This window comes from Podarcis tiliguerta (assembly GCF_965153285.1).
Source record: "Podarcis tiliguerta genome assembly, chromosome: 14".
Lineage (NCBI taxonomy): Eukaryota > Metazoa > Chordata > Lepidosauria > Squamata > Lacertidae > Podarcis > Podarcis tiliguerta.
In genome coordinates, this window is record NC_139547.1 from 43,401,409 (window position 1) to 43,421,739 (window position 20,331).

Below are 20,331 nucleotides of genomic sequence, written 5' to 3' on the forward strand. Positions count from 1 at the left end.
CTCTATTGCCATTTTCGCTCCTGAGGTCTAAGTTTGGTGTTGGAGAAATTGGTGATTAAGGCCAGACTTAAAATGGGGAGACAGATGAGGTGCCTCTTAGCCTGCCCTTGAGCTACTGTGGGTTCCTCCTGGTCTTCAGCTGGAGTAAGGTTATCTGCCTCTTCCTCTGCAGAGGTCTCTAGGATGTGTGTTAGAAGGGATCCTGCCACTAGGGGATAGAATAAAACTTTGTGGGGCAGGCCTAGGAGGCCTGTAGCACCACTTCCAGGAAGTGCCCACCATTCATCAGTTCCTTTCAGCCACATCCTAGAAAGGCACTTCTGGAGATATTATTGCCAATGAAAGTTGCAGAGGTCCATCAAAATAATACTATTTATATGCCGCCCATCTGACTGGGTTTCCCCAGCGGCTTTCAACAACTATAAAACTGTGGTGAGACATCAAACATTAAAAAGTTCCCAGTACAGGGCTGACTTCATATGTCTTATAAAAGTCAGACCGTTGTTTATTTCCTTGGCATCAAATGGAAGGGCATTGAGCTCCTAGTCCACCAAATGTTTTATTATGCTTCTATATTTGTTGGAAGCTGCCCAGAGTGGCTGGGGCAACCCAGTCTGATGGATGGGGTACAGATAATAAAATTATTATTAGTATTATTAAATGTTCTTGGAGTCTAACTTCCATCAGGCTCAGGCGGGGGGCAATGGGAGAGGTAGCCTTTTTTCCCTGTAAACCGTTTTGAGGTGTGTGTTTGTTTGTTTTACGATCAAGGGGCATATAAATTTAATGAAATAAATAAATATCCAGCAACATCTGGAAGGCCGCCAGTCCCTCATTCTTGATCTAATCACATCGTCCAAAAATACCTTGAGATGTCACTGTGTGCTCAAGCACTGCGTAAAAACACTGCCATGTTGTAACCAGTTGCAAAGATGACAATAACGTTTTCTTCCTCTTTTTTGCAGGCCAGTAACGGGCAGTGGTACCAGATGAATGACTCCACCGTCTCAAACAGTGACATCAGGACTGTATTGAATCAACAAGCCTACGTGCTTTTTTATATCAGGTAATGCCAGATGCAAGTTGATTTCCCTTGCGCTGTGCCTGCACCATTGTTAGTTACGTCTAAAGCCTTTTGGTTTTTGAGAAATTATTCCTAATTCAAGGGCTGAAATTGGGGCAGGCAGAAAGAAGGTCTATCTACTGGTAGAAATCGGGGTGGTTTGCCATAGATCGGCAAGGGTTTCCGACTACCAAACGTTGTAGTAGCAGCAGCAGGAGCAAGCAAAAATGTGCTGATTTCCCCTGCCTTACTTGTCCCTGAAACACATGTGCTAACTGCTGTCTTTCTCACCAAGCCTTCCTGTAACTCTGTTGGCCAGTGTTAGTACATCTGGTTCAACCACATTAAAGACCACAACTGTGTACTTGTCTTCAGCTGGTAGACATTGGGTTTCTGTTAAAAAAGGAAGATTTCCACAAAGTTTACCCACTCTTGGCTTAACCTCTTAGCCAGACAGTTCTAGTCACTGGATACAAATACCCTTCTGCACTCGCTGACTCTTTGGCATCCGGCACACGGATTTTGGGGGAGTTGGTTCAGGCAGAGACACAAACCGACCAGCATTTGCTGTTTAGCCAGTTGGGTAACCTAAATTGGTTGACATCCCTCCTCAGTCATTATGGGGTGTTGCCTTGCAAGGAGTGAAAGCTGTCTTGCAAATAAGTCAAAAGCATGTTATCTATCTTCCCTTTTCTGTTCTTTGGGCAACTTGTGTAGCAAGTCCACTATGGTGTTTTGGCAGCTGCTGCTAGCCACAGCAGTGTGGTGTAGTGGTTAGAGCGTTCAACTAGGACTGAAAGCATGAGAGACAAATAAGTCATAGGAGCCCTAGGGAGAATTTCATGGTAGAAATAGGTTTGTGCAAAGAAAGAAAGAAAGAAATTTAGTCAACAAATGTGGATCAATATGTCTTTTATTTGTTAGGTCCCATGACATGAAAAATGGCGGCGAACACATTCATTCCGTTCACACTCCTGGGCAGTCTTCTCCTCGACCTGTTATCAATCAGCGGGTGGTCAATAAGCAGACTGCGCCAGGGTTTATTGGACCACAACTACCCCCTCACATGATTAAGGTACTTCTCTCTTCTGAAGCCAATGGCATAAAGGTAGCAGGTTAGGCAGCAAGGGTTCACTGAAATCTTGTAGCTCTGAAAGTTACTGTAACTGTTCTGTGCCTATTTTTGCAATGCAGGTGAAACACCTGGTAAGTAAATGTTGCAACATTTACAGAAATTTTACAGTTGTACCTCGGCTCCCGAACACCTTGGAAGTCGAAGTTCCGGCTCCTGAACGATCGAAAACCGGAAGTGAGTGTTCTGGTTTTCGAACGTTCTTTCGGAAGTCGAACTTCCTGCAGCCACTCAGAAGCCACGCTTTGGAAGTCGAACGTTTTGAAAGTCGAACAAACTTCCAGAACGGATTCTGTTCGACTCCCGAGGTGTGACTGTAGTGGAAATCTGGGTTTTTGATACAACAAATTATGTACATTTGTTGCTCTAATGCAGGGGTAGGGGATCTATTTCAGTCTGAGGGCCGCACTCCTTTCTGGGCAGCCTTCCAAGGGCCACATACCAGTGGGTGGAGCCAGATATGAAAGTGGGTGGAGCAACAAATGTAAATTTTGCCTTTCTACTGTAAGCTAGTTTTTACATAGGCTTCGCTTTCTCAGAGGATTTCTTTTTCATTCATAGAATTCGAATCATTTGAATGGAACGGCATCCCTGAAAGAAACTCCCAGCGGTTCTGTGGCAATCGCTAGTAACGTCACCCTCACCAGGCCATCTTCTGCTCCTCCGGCCATGTCTATCCCAAACTGGACGATGAACAGGCCTACGGCCGCCGCCACTCCTGACCCTTCCAAGAAGCAAAAAATAACCATCAGTATTCACAACAAGCTGTCCGCTCGCCAAAGTGTCTCTCACGCCAGCTGTACCTTGGACAACCCCAGCAAGCCTGCCCCGTCCTCGACCATTTCCAGCCCTGCTGCTGTGCAATCTACCTCAAGCGCACCTGCCGTCTCGGCTCCTAACCAAGTCCCCAAGCAAATGCCTCCGAGCGAACCTTGCTCCAAGTTGGTAGTGAATGGCAAGTCCAAGCTGAACCCGAGCACGTTGGTCCCTTACGGGGCAGAATCTTCTGAAGACTCCGACGAGGAGTCCAAAGGATTGGTGAAAGAGAACGGCCACGCTGCCCCTCTCAACGGCATTCTAGCTGAAAATGCAGCCAGCGCATTGGAGGGCTCTTGTTTGTCGTGTCACAACGCCGAGAAGGAGGCTCCGCAGCACGAAGCGCCGAAAAACATTACCGTTCTTGTTTCCATTAGTATAAATGATACCCCTAAACAAAACGGACAGATATGCAACGATTCCACTAGCCAAGCAAAGCCTACTAAATCAGCCGAAAACCCGTTCTCCAAAGCAAATGGGTTGCCTGGGAAAGTGAGTATTTTTCCGCTCCAGCTTCTGCGGCTCAGTGCAGGTGTGACGCCAGCTCCCTTCAAACCATGGCCTGCCAAGTCTGTGGTCTAGGGTGTGGTCTTGATGTCCCATGATGCAACAGTGTTGTTGGAGCTAGGAGGGTCTGAGTGTAGTTGGGGCCTGGATGAGAGACTGCCTGGGAATCCTGTGCACACAGCTTTGTGTTCTATGGAAGGAAGGCTGGATACAAATAAACTTGAAGCTGTTGATAGCAAGACCCATGCTCCTTTCCTTCTGCACTGTGGCATGAATTCTTTCTCCCCTCTCCCTTTGTAGACCTTACCTGTGCTTCGGCATTCCATGATGCTAACAGTGACGGCTAGTGCTAATCAGTTTCCCTCTTAACCAGGGTTTGTAAATTCACTTCTTATTCCAGCTGGGATAGGAGTCCTGGTGCAACCTTAACCATGGTTGGCACTGGTGTAGACAACCACGGCTAATCTAGGAAGGGCAGAGGTTATCCATGCTTGCTGGGGAGTGAGCATTTCTGGGGCTGCTTCCCAGATTCCAAACCACCATTCCGTCTGCATCAGACTTGTGGCTTATCAGCATGGCTGTGGGGATACCCCACACACCTGCCATTGCATTACGGCAGCTTTCCACAACCTGGTACAACTCCCATCAGACATGGCTAGCGTGGCCAGAGGTCAGGGATGACTGAGTTGTAGTCCAAACCGTCCCACAAGTGAAGTTATTGATGTAAGCCAATATAGGCAGAGTTGGTTGGGTTGTGTAATTCATCTAGATGTAAATCAAAACATCTGGAGGGATGGCAAAAGCTGATGTCATTTACGCATACTGCAGAATTTGGCTTGGATGAGGACCTTTGCTTCTTATTCAGGGAGCGCCAAAACAGCTTCAGTGAAGTTTGGAGGCACCACATTAGCAACCCCCTAGCAATACCAAGCTGTGCAGACCAGGGGTCTGACTCTGTATAAGGCAGCTACTTAAAACTCCTTTTGCCTTTTCTAGTTGGTGTTTATTGAGCATGGTATTTGGTGGGAGCCAGTCTTAGCTAATACATCTCTTACCCATGTGAGGAAGGAAGGCAATTTGTTTCTCACAAGCACTTAAAGTAGTTGTTGTCCCTATTGGTTGATACTGCATGTTAACCTTATTTGTTTTCAATAATAGGGTGTGCCTACAGCTTTGCCCCCAGTCCCTGAAGACAGGATCTTAGACTCTTTCAGATACAATCAACTGAAAACCTCATCGGGGGAAATAAGGTAAAGCACATGTGCTTTTTCCAATACGCTTTCCTTCAGACGCGTGTGTTTTCACACAGTATATTGCCGATGCCTAGTTCTGTAGGATCTGCAGCCATTTGTTTGGAAATAAGTGCAGGGTTTGTGGAAATCAGAGCTTAATCTTTGGGCTGTGCCTTCTCTTCAACAACATCTGGTGTTGTGCACCTTATGCTAATATACTCCAGAAAGTAGTTCTATATAATTGTCCTGAAATCGGTCTAAACAGGATCTCTCTCGAGATTTCTAAAGCTTGGGCAACATTGAGCATTTAAAGCAGGGATGGGGACCTTTGTCTTTCCAGATGTTGATGGACTTCAACTCTTATCAGGCGCAGCCGATAATGGGCATTGCAGTCCAGCAACATTTGGAAGTCCACATTCCTGATGTAAATTAGTGACCCAAAGATTTCATTTAAAGACAGAGTGTATTCCGTGGCTAAATAGAATTGTAAGAGCTATGGTAGAACAAATTCCTTCTTGATTGTGGCAAGCTACCATCTTCTTTCATTCCCTTAAAAGAACACAAGTCTTTGGAGCATTTATACCTTGTGGGATTTAATGTTCTATCAACAGTGGTGCTCCAAGGCAGATTTCTGAAAATTCTGCTTCGGTGTAAGATTGGCCCAGTCAGTTAGCGCATCACAGTAAAGGGTGGGGGGGGGGAAGTTAAATGCAGAGTTAATTGGTTTTTCAAAAACAGCATTGTAACAATACGTAGAGCAAACATGAATAATAAAGGAAAATGAAAACATAGAAGCAAAGCATGTAAGTTCATAATATCATCAGAAAATTAGACCTGAACCATAGTTAATAGTTTACCGTGATTGCCCATTTCTGGTTTGTTTTGAGGCTTCCATTTGTGCTGTAAGGAAACAACCCAACCCCCTGGGTTAACATAATGTCCAAAGCAGGGATTGTGTTTGTTCCACTCCCAATAAATGATGATCAGTAAGCCAAGAAAAAATAAATCTTTGCTACGTATTGTGGTTTGTTGAGGCAAAATAAAGCATGATCCCTGGTTTAGACATAACACTAAGGTAGGGATCACAGTTAGACATTACCTGTGGTTTACTGTGACACATGAATGAAGTTACTGTGTCCACGCAATAACAGAGTTTCTAAAACCATCTTGGTACATGTACTTTATATTGCGACTTTTATTCTGCTTTGAGAGAAGTGTTTTCCGGAAGTTGAAAAAAGTGTGAAGGTATATGTAATGTTTGCTATATATTTGTTTTTCTGGTCAGTGGCATCTCTCTCTTTCTCATGTGCAGCGGTAGTGGAACAGAAAAAACAGACGGCCCTTCTGAAGAGGGAGCCAGTACTCTTCCCAACAACATCCAGACTCATTTGGCCCCTTCAGACCCTGAAATCACCTCTACGACGGAAGACCCCTGTGAAAGGACTGTTGCCGAAACAGAGAGCACGCCTCTTGAGAGTGATGAGCAGCACGGCCCTAAATCCAGTTCGTTGGGAGCAGAGGAAGACTTCCCTAGGGAAGGTGACGTGGAGGACCATCCTGAAAAGATGAGGGGACCAAAAGAAGAGAAAGCAGCTTGGGAAAAGAGCCCTGAGCCTGTCAGGGGAGCAGCAGAAAAGGGGGTGCATAGCCCCCTCCTTACAAGGTCCGACGGTGAATGTAGTTCTCCAAAGCTTGCCACTGTAAACGTGGCAGAAAAATGCCAAGAAACACAAGACAGTGCGGAACGCTACGAGGATGTCCCGCCTCCCGATGAACCTTCCGTTACAAGGCTGGACCCCGTTGGAGGAAGCCAGTGTTCGAAGGACGATGGCAGATTGGGAGAGAGCAGCAGCAAACAGTTCATAGGAAATACAGAAAGGCAAGAGTTGAAATCCCATTCGCCCCTTAAGGAAAAAATATCCACCTCAAAAAAAATAGACAAAGAGCACTACCGTTCGAAAAGGAAGCGCTCTGAAAGCGAGGAGGAGGAAGAGGAGGAGGCGGCAGCAGTGGCCCCCCGGGGCCAGCCAGAAGGGCACTACCCCAAGAAGTGGTGCTCCTACAGCAGGGAGAGGGCCAAGCAGGAGCACTACCTGCGAGAATACTACAATGCAAACTATTACAGATTCCCCTGCAGCCCTGATCCTGAGAGGGGCATGGGGAAATATCCCTCTTACAGATCTCGCAGCAGAGGCAAAACGGACCCTGAACGGAGCAGGCATTGCTACGGGAAAGGGGAGCAGTCGTGGAGCAAGGAGCGGTATTACCAAGATGGCCCGAGGAGATGGGAGAGCTGCCGGCCTTACAGCTACTACTATTCTTCCCACGGCCCCAGGTACAATCAGGATAGGAAATTCACTCACTGCGAGAGAGACTATAGCAAATCAAGTCATGTTTACAGTAGCCCGTATAAGTACGATCATTATAAAAGCAGGTGGACTCACGACCAGGAAAGGAAGAGGAGGTGCCAGAGCCCCGAGGGGAGCAAGACCCCCCCGGAAAAGAGGCACCGGAAGCTCTCACAGAGTGAGTCTCTTGAGGAACAAAGAGGGCGGAAGCACAAGAAGTCGAAGAAGAAGAAGAAGTTGAAAAGCAAACACAGAGAGAGAGATTCCAGGTTAGTGCAAAGTTGGTGAGGGTGGGGGGAAGCCAATGGCAGGAGCCCAAATAAGTTCTACTTGGAGTTGGCCAGCTGAAATGAATGACCCACCATTAGCCATGGCTGCTCATTTCTGTGGATCTACTCCTTTATTTATTTTAGAACATTTGTAGCCCTCTTCAGCCAAGAAGGCTCCTAGTGTGGCTTACCTAGCAAGACAGTCCCTCCCCACAGGTTTGCAGTCTGGAAAGCACACAAGAGAGGGGGTGGAATCAAACTCGGGCACCAATTCTTAAACAGTGCTTACAATGACCGGCTGGCACATTCCAGTGGTAGGAGGTGCTGATCTTTCCTGTCTCTCCCATGGAGGCAGTCTAATGGGGAGGAGGCCTAAGGGAGATGGAGTCTTGCTCTTAAGTACAGCTAGCGTTGGGTACACACCCAACTTTTGTGAAGCTTTATGGTCTTCCCCTGACAGTTGCTTATGACCTTGGAATGGGATAGTCGGGAATCGACTTGCCGCTTCTCGAACTAGCTGGTACCTCTGCAATGTGGTGGTTTCTGCAGTGCACTGGCATTTATTTTTTAATTATTTTTAATTCTACTATTTTTCACTTGGAAGGGGCCATAGCTTCCTTTGCACGTTCAATCCCCAACATCTCCAGTTGAAATGGGTCAGGTAGTGCCAGCTATGGGAAATAGCTCTCTCTCTCTCTCGCTTCCTGCCTGTAATCCCGGAGAAGCAGTTCTAGTCAGTGTATACAATACTGAGCTAGATGGAGCCAGTGGTGCAACTTCGTTGGTGTATGGAAGCGTCCTATGTTTCATTCATAAACACTTTCTGTTTAAAATCCACTAATAAAATAAATGAAGCTAATCTCAGGTCCAGAGTGTATTAGTAGATCAGCTGCCAAGGCAGGTTTAAAGAGGAAAAGCTTAAGCTGGCTGTGGCATGAAAGCAAGAAGGGCCTTTTGTGCTTCCCATGGGAGGGGGGATAAAACTAAGCTCTAGGGCCACAGCAGGAAAGGTCCTGCTTCTTGAAATGAAATCATCCACAGGATCTTTAAAGGTAAAGGGACCCCCTGACCATTAGGTCCAGTCGTGACTGACTCTGGGATTGCGGTGCTCACCTCGCTTTATTGGCTGAGGGAGCCGGCGTACAACTTCCAGGTCCTGTGGCCAGCATGACTAAGCCACTTCTGGCAAACCAGAGCAGCGCACGGAAACGCCGTTTACCTTCCCGCCGGAGTGGTACCTATTTATCTACTTACACTTTGACGTGCTTTCAAACTGCTAGGTTGGCAGGAGCAGGGACCAAACAACAGGAGCTCACCCTGTCGCGGGGATTCGAACCGCCGACCTTCTGATTGGCAAGTCCTAGGCTCTGTGGTTTAACCCACAGTGCCACCCACATCCCTACAGGATCTTTAGCAGACCTTAAATTGCGGTGGGGGGAGAAGGTTAATTTAGTACACTATGCTCCAATGTGCAGCTCAAGGGCCACATGCGACCCTCAGCAACATTTGACAATGCTCCCAGCCCTTGTGGGTAAGTGAGGCCCTGGGCTTTGGGAAGGAGGCATGAGGGCTCTGGCAGGGTCCTAGAGTCCTCCCACCTCCTTCCCAAAACCTAGTTAGCGCTTTCCCTGCTTCAGGAAGGTGGTGTAAGGTCTCTACAACCCTGCCAGAGCCTCACGCCTCTTTCCCAAAGCCCACACCTCACTTAGCCAACTTTGGAAAGGCAGTGCAAAAACTCGTGGGCCTCAAATTTTGGCCTTGCTCCCTGCCCCGCATGAGAAGGCAGTGTGTGACCCACAGGTTCCATGTTGAAGTACTCTTGCAACCCACTTGGTATGAAAAGCTGGGCCGCCCTGATTTAGTGCCTTATTAGGAAAGTGACTAGAACTTTGTGGTGCTAGTGAATTACACTGAGGATTGAGTGGGAAGTTTCACGTAAGCCATTATTTATTTACTTAATAAACAACTCTTCATCTGAAAGGCAGTTTACAACATAAGAACACAAAGCGCATAACATCATAATAATAACAACAAACCCCCAGTAGAATAACTTTGGTGACCTTGGGCTTGATAGTTATTTCTCAACCCCAGTCCCCCAACTAGAAAATGGGAATAATCCTACTCTTCTTCCTCAGGGTGGGAGAACAAAAGCAATAAAGATCATATAGTGTGTCTTTGATCCCAAGGCAGCAAACAACAAGCAGGTCATGTTACTCATAGCAGATTGAGCTGTGTGTGAGCTGTGACCATGAGCCTCCATGGAGGGAATGCCCTCTCCTCTAGGTGAACAGCAGCAAAGGAAGCTGCCTTATCCCCAGTCAGACCATTGGTTCATCTAGCTCAGTATCATCACAACTGAGTGACAATGGCTCCTCAGAGTTTCAGACAAGGGTCTCTCTGTGCCCAGCCTTGAGGGGTCAGGGATGGAAGCTGGGACCTTCTGCATTCAAAGCAGTGCCCTACCACTGAGTCATGGCCCTTCCCTAAGTTTCCTTGCCCAGCCACTAACTTGGATGTCTTTAAAGGAGGATTAGACTACTTGGTAGACCACTGGTCATCTTGCATTCTTAAGGTTGGCTCCCTTTCCACATTACCTAGTGAAATGTAGGGAGGCTCAAAACCCAGTCAGAGCAGAAACTCTGAAATCACTCTGTCTTTATGAACTGGGTAGGAATAATGTCTGTGTTCATTTGCGCATGCACGCACACACACACACACACACCCTGGGATAAGTGGGAGGAGTGACCCACTCAGGACACTTTCCTCTTGGCTGAAGAACCTGTTGCCTTCCAGGAGCTTGCATTGCAGATTTTCCTGTTAACTAGCTTCCGTTTCCTTCAGGTACCACCAGGATTCAGACCCGTCTGTATCCAGCTCTGAGGCCGAGACTCACAAGCATAAACATAAGAAGAAAAAGAAGAAGAAGAAGAAACGCACGAAGAAAGAAGAGCGCGCCGAAACGTCAGCTTCTCGTCTTCCCAAGCCAACCGGCTTGGAAACCAAGAATCTCAAAGCATGGGAAATGACTGAGTCTTCTTCTTCGGATGCATATAGGAAACAGGGCAAGGGCCCCCAGGATGGAGAGACTGTTTGCCAGAAAACCAAGAGCTTAGAAGGTAGCAACAGAGAGAGCTGCTGCCCACCTACAGATCGTAACGTAGGTAAGAAGCTTGGAGGGGGATTTCCAAGTGGTGTCTAGCAGCCTTCGCCTTCATGGGGAGCTTCCAGTGGTTTTGGACAAGCACCCCCAGTGGGGTGGCTGGAGCTGATGAGAGTAGCCACCCAGAATCCCTGGAGGATCCCCACACTGGCAGAAGTTGCTGTAAAGCAGCTCTCCCTCCCACTCCTGGGCAACCTCTGGAGTCCTCTTACTTTGTTTTATTACATTTCTATCTCATATCCTCTCAAAGGAGCTCAAGAAACGGCATGCACTGTTCCATTTTAGCCTTATGAGGATCTGTGTGAAGGTAGGTCAGGCAGAGCTTTCCACTTGGAAATGGCCATCCTTGGTCCAGCCTTGTAGCCACTATATCACGCTGTCTGTGAGATAACCTCTAGCAGGCATTCCCATCCATAAGACTTAGTGGTCCTCCCTTTCGCTTTCATAAACCTGGACAATTCATGATTGGGAACCCAGAATCATGCTAAGGCTGCTTTGTCTGTGCTGCCTCAGAGCTCCCAGGCCAACTATAGGACTGTCCCAACATGTCGCCAGCTCCCCACCTTCTGTATCCAAATGGAAAATGGCTGCGTTCCTGACAAATGATTGCATCAAGGTGCTGTTTAACCCGAGATTCAATCAACAGTGCATATTTCATTGTGCTGCCAATAACTTGATGTAATCCCAAGCTTCCTCAGGGGTTTCAAAATATCATAGGACCTAGAAAGCTGCTTTATATTCAGTCAGACTCTTGGTCCATCTAGCTCAGTATTGTCCACACTGACTGGCAGCGCCTGTCCCTGGCTTCAGACTTGAGTCTTTTGCCAGGCAGGAACTGACCCTGGAACCTTCAGCATCCAAAGCAGATGCTGAACCACTGAGTTTGGTTAGCATGGTTTATTAGTGATCGCTTATAAAACCTGCAGTGTTTCCTAGGTGCTGTACAAAGAGTTAAAAAAACGAAACAGACCCTGTCCACAAGCTTGCAGGCCAATGAATATGTCACAAAAAGAGGGAAGGAATGGGAAAACCAGCAAACTCTGGTACTAATAGAATTGTTCTTATGATGACCAGCTTGAACAGAGACATTTCAGGGAGGGGTGGAGCCAAATGGCAGCTGGTCTCTTAGCCAGACTGATGGAGAGTGATCCCATTTCACTCTCTGCTGCTGATGGCTCAAGGAAACAATTCAAGGATTATTCAGTGCTGGAATTGTCAGTGATGCAGTTCTTACAGCTTGTGTGACACAGCCGCACAATTGTGCTGTGCCATTAAGGAACTAGATAAAAGCTCATCTCAGATCTAGGCATCCAAGAATAACCTGGTTCTCTTCTCTTCTTTCAGATCCAGAGTGTCTGCTGGAAGCCATCCCTCCACAGCTCGCAGTATATTTATAAACCGAAAAGCGATTAACTCTTTAATTCATAATTGGTGCTTCAGAAATACTGTACAGAATTTTACCATTGAAAGAAACCCTTTTTTTTAGTTTTTACCTTGAGACTTTTTTTTAAATTACCTGCAATCCAAAAAAAGAAAAAGAAACAAAAAAACGGATGGAAACTTTCTACAACTGCTGAACATCATAAAATATACCCTGTAAATGTCACAGTAATTAATGCCCTGGAATAGAACATCTCAAATGCTGCTTAGTTACAGACTCAGGTTGATTGTGTTATTCATGTGATGTTGCTCCAAGTCTACACACCTGGTGCAAAGGGGCGAGGAAACCACAGAATTATCAAGCTGCAACTGATAGTCTCTTATTTAATTTAAAGACTTATTTAAAAATTTCACATCCAACTAGAGTTTTTGCAAGAGCTTCATCTGTTTTTTCTGTGATGTCTGCTACTAGAAACTCGATCCATTCCCTCCCACCCCGTCGGAATCCAGTCTTGGACTATGTGAAACGTGCCGTTCGGACTCTTTACCAGTTTTTGAATGTATCTTGGAACATGTCTGAAGACCCCTTGCCTGCTGCAGCCACTCCCATGGATAGGGCTGTCTCTCTGGGCCCTGCGATGTCTCCAACCACCTGCCAGCTGGCCATTTTCAGGGTGTTTGAATGGCCAGGCTTGTCGTCTCACCCATGAACTTGTTACGGCTGGTGCAGGGATGTCTCCGGCAGATGTTTGCCCCCCTCTCCTTCTGTCTCTCCCACTACACTCTCTCTTGCTGCATTTCAGTTTTCCTCCTCTGAAGGCTTCTGCCTTTGGCTCTTGTTCACTCTGTGGGGCTTCTTCTTTCCTGTTCTGTGCACTTTCTCTCTCTCTCCTTCCCCTACTCTCCCCCCACCCCATGTTTAGCTTCTATTTCCCTTGTCTCCTGTCTCTGCCTTTCCTTGATTCCACTCTTGCAGCTGCCTGTCCCCAGCATCTGTTCCACGGCTCTTTCAGACGCCCACAGATGACGGCAGTGGCGGCAGCGGGGTCTCCCTGCGTCGTTCCGACAACGGCCAGCAGGAGCCATCCTCATACATCCACTATGTTTTTGTGTTTTACTATAGCGTTGCTTGTCTTGACGGGGTCTCAGTTGTCTGGTCCTTGTCCCTTCAAAAGTTTCTAGTTACAGACACATTCATACTGTGATTTAATTTTTTTATGATGAATTGCTATCAAACTGTGATACACTTAATTCACTGGTCCTGCATCAGGAGACGGAGTGGGGAAAACTGTATTAAATACAGTTCATCTGAATAATCTGTCTGGTTTATACAAGCTGTGTTGTTCAGAGATGTCTAAAGTTTGATCTTTTGTTTTTTTAAAGATAAAGCACTTGCCCCACTTGTAAATATATGGCATGTAAAATTTATATAGTATATAAATACAACAAGTCAAAACAATGTTCCTCAATGTACACTGGTTTCCATCTAGTGTGTAGTGTTATGTTTTCATTTTGTTCTACACCAATGACTTTTAACGAAGTTTATATTCTTGATGCTCTCTGCTCAGGCTGTCTGCTCATGGTGGTATTTTGTATATCCCCAGCTAAGGGTGAATCGTTTAATGTAATAACTACTCACTTACTGTATAGTGTGTGTGTCCTCTGGTTAAGTGATACAGCAGCTGTATATTTTATTCAAGAAATCACACTCTGGTTGATGCGCCTTTGCTGCAGTTGCAGAGAGCTAGCATCCTGGCTTCTACACGATCAAGTTTTTGAAGCGTATGTTCTTGAACTACCTCTTCACCATCCTTGCCCACTGGCTGTCTGGGGCTAATGAGAGTTATTGGTGGACTACAGGTTTGCCACCCATGTTTTAAAATAACCCTTTAAGTGCAGAGCTGAAAACGTGGATGTTGTCAAGATATGCCAAAGGAGTTGGAAGTAAAAAAGATTGTTGATGAGTTTCAACCCTCACATGAGACATCACTGCTGAAAAAGAGGGTTGGGGTAAATTGTCTGACAGGGTGTACGTCTGATTTAAGTACAATTACCAGTGTCATGCCTATGTCTGCATGCTCAGATGTAAGATTGCCAACAGTGTGTCTACGCAAGTGACAACCTGCGTTTATCAAGGGACCACAAGGGACACACTTGACAACAAAATGCCTCTGGGTCCAGGTGCTTGGAGTGTGTGTATGTTATAGAAAAGCAGCACTTGGAACTCAAACTTTTATTTTTGAGAATGAAGTTCCCTCTGCAATGTATTTTGTTAACTAAATACTTGCAGTGGATTTAAAACAGTCATACAAGATTACCATAGATATTTGTATAACAGTTTATAGATACAGAATAGTCCATGCAAATTCATTGGCATACGAGAGTAACAAACCTTCAAAATCAATAATACACAGATGTACAGTATATACATTTAACTGTCAATAAGAAACATTCTTCAAGAAAATATAGAAAGAAAAGGTGGTGAGCTACAGGTTAGTTTGCAGCATGTGGGCTCTAATGGCCTGTGCAGATGTAACACTGGTTCCTTGCATGCCAACAGCCAGCACATTTTCTCCCCCTCAACCAGAGCAGCATTAGTGCTAATGGAATGCTAAGCTTTCCACTCTCGAAGAGGAAATTGTGGGCAGAGGAGAGAGAGTGCTTATTGCTTCTGAGGATGCATCTTGATTTTGCAAGCAATGGTCAGTAGAGAGTATTACATCTGCACTGGATCCAAGAGACCTTTCTTCCAGCAAGCATATCTAGAAAGATATGTACTACGTTTTTTAAAAAATAGGCATTTTTAATACAAAGCACTGTAAATGCTGCTCACTTTATAAAGTACTGCACACTTCAACACATCCAAAACCTTAAGTGACAGAGCAAAGCAAAATTCTCTCTTCCACCCCCACCCACCCACCCACCGACAACCTCCCTCAGGTTAGGTTCAGCACCTGTCAGGCCAGCTGAACTTAAAGTGCTTTTTAAAACTCCCCCCTTCAAAAACCAGAGTCCTCAAGGCTTGAAAAGCAGCACTGGGCAAAAGGGAATGGCATGAAGCTTAACACTCTGTTCTCGTGGGTCTGGTTTGCATGACTATGGCTTAGGGGGGACCATGCAAACATGCTGACTCCTGAGGGGAAGGAAGCCTGCATTCACTTTGTGCCACCCTGGTCCCTGTGGCTTAGCATGTCTTCTGAACCTGCCTCATGGTTAAGCTCCTTAACTACAAACAATAATTGGGGGGGTGATGCTACAGCTCATGATTAAGGAGAAGAGTGCATAACCATAAGTCCCAGTTCAGATAACACAATAAGAGAATGGTGGGGGAAATCTTACTACTTCATGGAACAAGGTCAGGGAATGTGAATAGGACAGAAGTGGAGACAGCTTCCTGAATAACACCCACAGAAGTACCCAATGCCATTTGCCTCCGCTGCTTTCAGCCTCTGCGGTTCTCGCTGCTTTCAAAAGCTACAACTCCCCAAGACCAAGAGTTAGGTTGAAGAAGAGGTTTATTTTGTATTTTCAAAAAGGTAGTACCTCAACCAAAGCCAAAAGCTTTCACAAGCCACTCCTGCAAATTAGCTAGCTTGCTTTACTGGCCTCTGGAGGTTTTGGCTCAAATTCAATCCCTACTAATACTGTTCCGTACACACATCTGCAACCATTCTATAGCTGGAGAAAGGATGCTGCGGGGCACTTTAGCAGGATGCTTATAGAGCATCATGGTTACTCGGTTTACATGTTCTTTGCTGACAGAGGACTCTTAGACAAAAATAAACCAGAGAAGAATCACCGGCATTGCCAACCCATTTAAATTCAATCCCCTAAATGCACGTGCTAGAAAAAGGGCTGTGGAAAGCCAACAGGGATCGGAGCGCATGATTTTTAAAAGGTCAAAATTTTTACAGTGATTTCTGCAGAACTTTTGGGGTGATCTAGTGAAATCTGACAATGAAGTACTGGGCAAATTGATCAGGCCTTTCTAGCATCAGTCTGCACTAGATCTGCCCAGTTAAAACTAGGATCTGGAGTCAAGAGTATTTCCTCAGAAAAGGAAGGAACACCTGATAGGTCTGGTCAGAGGAACCCTACGTCTAGTCTGCTAAGAACAAAGAATTCCCTCGAGAAGGTAATATAGAGAAAAGACAGAAAAGACAAGCAAAAGAAGGTTCACCCAAGCAATAGGATGGCAAACCACACTGGCCCTCCTACAAATACTTTTTCAGGATTATAAAGAGATGGCAGACAACTGAAAGATATTAATTATCTGGGAAGGAAAAACCCTAGAATTTACTTACACCTATGTTTTACACCTATGGGACGCGGGTGGCGCTGTGGGTTAAACCACAGAGCCTAGGGCTTGCCGATCAGAAGGTCGGCAGTTCGAATCCCCACCACGGGGTGAGCTCCCGTTGCTTGGTCCCTGCTCCTGCCAACCTAGCAGTTCGAAAGCAGGTCAAAGTGCAAGTAGATAAATAGGTACTGCTCCGGCAGGAAGGTAAATGGCGTTTCCGTGCGCTGCTCTGGTTCGCCAGAAGCGGCTTAGTCATGCTAGCCACATGACCCGGAAGCTCATGACTCGGGCAATAAAGCGAGATGAGCGTCGCAACCCCAGAGTCGGTCACGACTGGACCTAATGATCAGGGGTCCCTTTGCCTTTACCTATGTTTAACGAAGAAGAAGAAGAGGGATCTTCACAAGCAGATCTTTGTGAATATTACTAGGTTGTTTGTTACAGATGGTAAAGAGCAATCAAAATTTTCTTAGTTTGCTAGAACAAAACTTGCTAGGAGGCCAACTACTCTGATTAAGAAATTACATGATGGGAGTAGCTGCACCATTACAGTACTGCAAAAACAGCAGGATGCTTGGGATAAATAATCTCTACCCTCAGATATCTTTTGGTATCTGCATACATAGACCTATGAATTAGTTCTCTCTCTCTCTCTCTCTCTCTCTCTCTCTCTCTCTAGTGTGCCGGGGCATCCTGGGGTACCTTGAATGATGGTCAGGGGTGCCACGGGCAACACTGGCCTGTCCTTTCCTTCCCTCCCTCCTCTGATGCCCTCTCACGTCTCTGCCTCCCAAAGGCTTCCACAGCTATTTGTTGCCACATCCCTGGCTATAAGCTCCCCAGGTGAACAGTGCCTCTGAGAGGCACCTCTTTTTGGGCCAGGGTGGGGGCAGCTCAGATCAGGGGCAGCAGCATTGGCTGCCCAGAGGACTCCCAAGTAGAGGAGACAGGAGAGGAGGCTGAGGGAACACTCCACAAGGGAGGGTGTTCGAAAAAGGGTGAGAGGCTGCCAGCTCTGGAGGTGAGGGGTGACATAACTGGCCTCCTGAACCCCACGGATGTCGCACAAAAAATGTAGTTGGTCAAGGGAGCCGTGGACTAAAAAGGTTGAAAACCTTTGAAATAAGGCATCCTTTAAATATCTGGTAAAGAAACTCAAGTAGTTTGAGGAACAGAATTCAGGCAAGTTATACAATCTGAGAGATTAGCCTTGGAAGAACTCAAAAGACTTATCCAAAGTATGCTGGATAATAGCAGAAGTAAAGGCTCGGATATGTTCAGGGATGGGAAAAGGTCTTTGGAACAAATCTGCCTAAGGAGATTTGGAACAAAATTAGTATTTACAATCTCTCGGTAAAGGATAAAAAAATATTTGCGCAATCTCCCCAAAGAATTTCCCAAAGATACAAAAGCCTTCCAGTAATCTGTCCAAAATGCAGGCAGAAAAGAATTTTTTTTCCATTGTTGGTTAAATCGCCATTCAGCAAATGTTTTTGAGCAAGGTAGGGTACCAATGACTATATTAAAATTAGACATTTTCATAACTTGCCCTGCCCCCAGGCATTCTACTAACAAATTTGAGGGAATTAATGGATAAAAATAAAACTTCATTTTGAAAGTGATTCCAGTATTTGAAAAATACTGGAAAATTGCACCTATATGGAAAGCTGTACCTGCAAATTAGGTAATTTCTTTCACTGGCCTCATGGGCAAGCAAAAAGGTTTGGCCCAATTTCAATCCCTAATCATTCAGTTTCATAAGAACATCTGCGGCCATGCAAACATTCTCTACCCTTAAGAAGTGTGTTATTTTCCACTTGGACAAGAAGCTCATGGAACACTGCAATTACTCCATTTACACAGTATTTGCAAACAGGGTTGCTAATTAGATGGGTTAGAAATGTCAGTAATTTCAACACATTCACTGAGGGATTACATGTGACAAACTGAAACCAGGGAAGCGTAAAGCCAGACCAGACTATGGATCAGAGTTCTGTAAAATATTCAAAAAATAATAATTGCCCACAATCTTAGGGTGAAATGCTGCAAAGCTATGGGTCCTCCAGGTGGTATTGAACTCCAACCTCCCATCAGTCCCAGCTAGCATGGCCGCTGGTCATGATTCTGCAAATCTACATCTAATTTCAGAGTTCAGCAAACAGAAACATCTAAATAAAAATGTCTTAATTCACCCTATAGAAGGCTGCCTCCATTATCTTCTAGAGCCACTGTGCTATTTATATTCAGATTCTCCTATGAGGCTGCAGTGCTGACCCTGTAACAATCCTTCCCCATCAAGTTTTTTCACCTCCCATAATATCTACAGCTCTAACCATAAGAGATGCTGCCACCTGAGAGGACAGCAGTGGCTGCTTGCACAGGCCAATGCTTTCCTCCTATGAATATTGCAGATATTAATTACATACATACAATAAACCAACAGTATCATACAATATACAAACAGTATCTTAAGGCTTTTGCTTTATGCTTACTAAAACAAAAATGCAATCCCTGACTGACAGGTGATTTCAAAGCTCCAAGGTATCACTGCAGACAAATTTCCTATTCCTGTTATTTATTGGTTGTACTTGGAAGTACAATGGAATCAAATCTGAGTCTTCTTATCCTCAAACCATACAGAGCGGTCATTTTGGCATGTCACGTTTACCTGTGCTTTAGCACAAATCTTGAACATGCCCCAGGCTAGCAGGACCCACCATCCCCTGTTCTCCTGCACACCCAGCAGAGGTGTTGATCCTGGCTTATTGTCCTGGTTTGTTAACCAACGTTAAGCCAGAGTTCAGATGCAACAGGGGACTCTGGTTTAACAGTAACCAGAATCTTCACAGGAAGCTGGCACACAACAGGAGAATGTGAAAAGTGGGGAGGGCTTGGAGCCAGCTTCATAAACTATGGCTTATGAAAACTTGAATGATCATCCAAACTGTATCATTTTCAGTTGGCTATCCCAACCACCTATATGCACACATCTTCATTAAGAAAGATGCAAAGCCCAGCAAGGATTCAGGCAATTCTGTACACTCTACTAACAATGGATAACTAATATTACGCATACACACATATACTCTCTCTTTTTTGGCTTGCTCCCATTTAAAAAACAAAACAAAAATCTTGCTTGATTTTCCTGTGTGGCAATAAATAAAGAGAACAATTAAAGCTGGTGTTTTTGAAGAACTTTGGAGCCCTGCAAACCATTCTTAGTACATCCTTACACAAATATAAGATGATGCTGAATGTTACCAGACAGAACTGAGACCTGGGAAAGGCTTTTCAGGCTAACACTTGGAGAGGCAATGTCACACATCTCCAAAGCATCCAAAAACCAAAGATATGCTACACGGATACTGCCAAAACTCATGCTTGTAACCTTTTCATCTACGAGAACTTCATGTTTTCAGTGCATGACCATCTGTTTATGAGAGGGAGGCCTCTTAATCATATAGCTGCCAGGCTTGTGGCGGTTGTTTCTTTTTCAGTGTAACCTTCCTATCTATCCATAAGCTGGAGGATGGGGATTCTAAATGAAAGCACCAGAGACCGGATGTGAGCTTAATCAGGGCTCAAACTTTCGCAGCATTGCGAAGGGAAGGGAAGGCTTGAACGAGGGAGAGAAAAGTACTTTTGCATACCCAGAAAGAAGAGTAATCTGCTAGCTGTGAATGTTAGATTCAGCAGCGGGTCACAATCCAGAACACAGGCTCCCCAAAACAGGAGAGGGACAGATTACATACCATCACCTCCTGGTTCAATGACACACATTGCCACACACAAAACGGCACATAAGGTTTCCAAATTTTCAGTTCACATAGATCCATGTGCTTGAAACGTCTTCCAGCATCTCATGGAATATTATAAATGGGCAAAGAGAAGGTAGATGCTGCAGGAAAGTGACTACATTTCCAATACAAGTCTTGCTTTCTTGGAACTTTACCTTGGCTTTATAATGTACTAGCAATTTGGCTAAGGCAGATCCACAAGAGTCCCCTGTTAGTGCTATTTTTTATTAGCAATTCTTCTTTTTCTCGTTGCCAGCATATCATAAAAGGGATCCTTGCTGATACTTGCCCTAAGAGAACAGGAGATGTGAATTAGTTTTTAGATAT

General features: G+C 45.3%; 2 protein-coding genes across 2 annotated transcripts in view; one reads left to right on the top strand and one right to left on the bottom strand.

Moving 5' to 3' along the window:
- The window catches only part of USP42 (ubiquitin specific peptidase 42), a 38,157-nt gene extending 24,791 nt beyond the window's left edge, over positions 1 to 13,366 (top strand). The window contains exons 11-17 of the mRNA XM_083413337.1: positions 966 to 1,066; positions 1,988 to 2,138; positions 2,757 to 3,503; positions 4,677 to 4,768; positions 6,063 to 7,367; positions 10,209 to 10,528; positions 11,872 to 13,366. Of these exons, the coding sequence (XP_083269463.1) occupies positions 966 to 1,066; positions 1,988 to 2,138; positions 2,757 to 3,503; positions 4,677 to 4,768; positions 6,063 to 7,367; positions 10,209 to 10,528; positions 11,872 to 11,924 (2,769 nt within the window). The 3' untranslated portion in view covers positions 11,925 to 13,366. The remainder of the gene's footprint in view (positions 1 to 965; positions 1,067 to 1,987; positions 2,139 to 2,756; positions 3,504 to 4,676; positions 4,769 to 6,062; positions 7,368 to 10,208; positions 10,529 to 11,871) is intronic.
- A 759-nt stretch (positions 13,367 to 14,125) lies between these two features.
- The window catches only part of CYTH3 (cytohesin 3), a 75,254-nt gene continuing 69,048 nt past the window's right edge, over positions 14,126 to 20,331 (bottom strand). Inside the window, exon 13 of the mRNA XM_083413667.1 lies at positions 14,126 to 20,294. Within this exon, the coding sequence (XP_083269793.1) occupies positions 20,222 to 20,294 (73 nt within the window). The 3' untranslated portion in view covers positions 14,126 to 20,221. The remainder of the gene's footprint in view (positions 20,295 to 20,331) is intronic.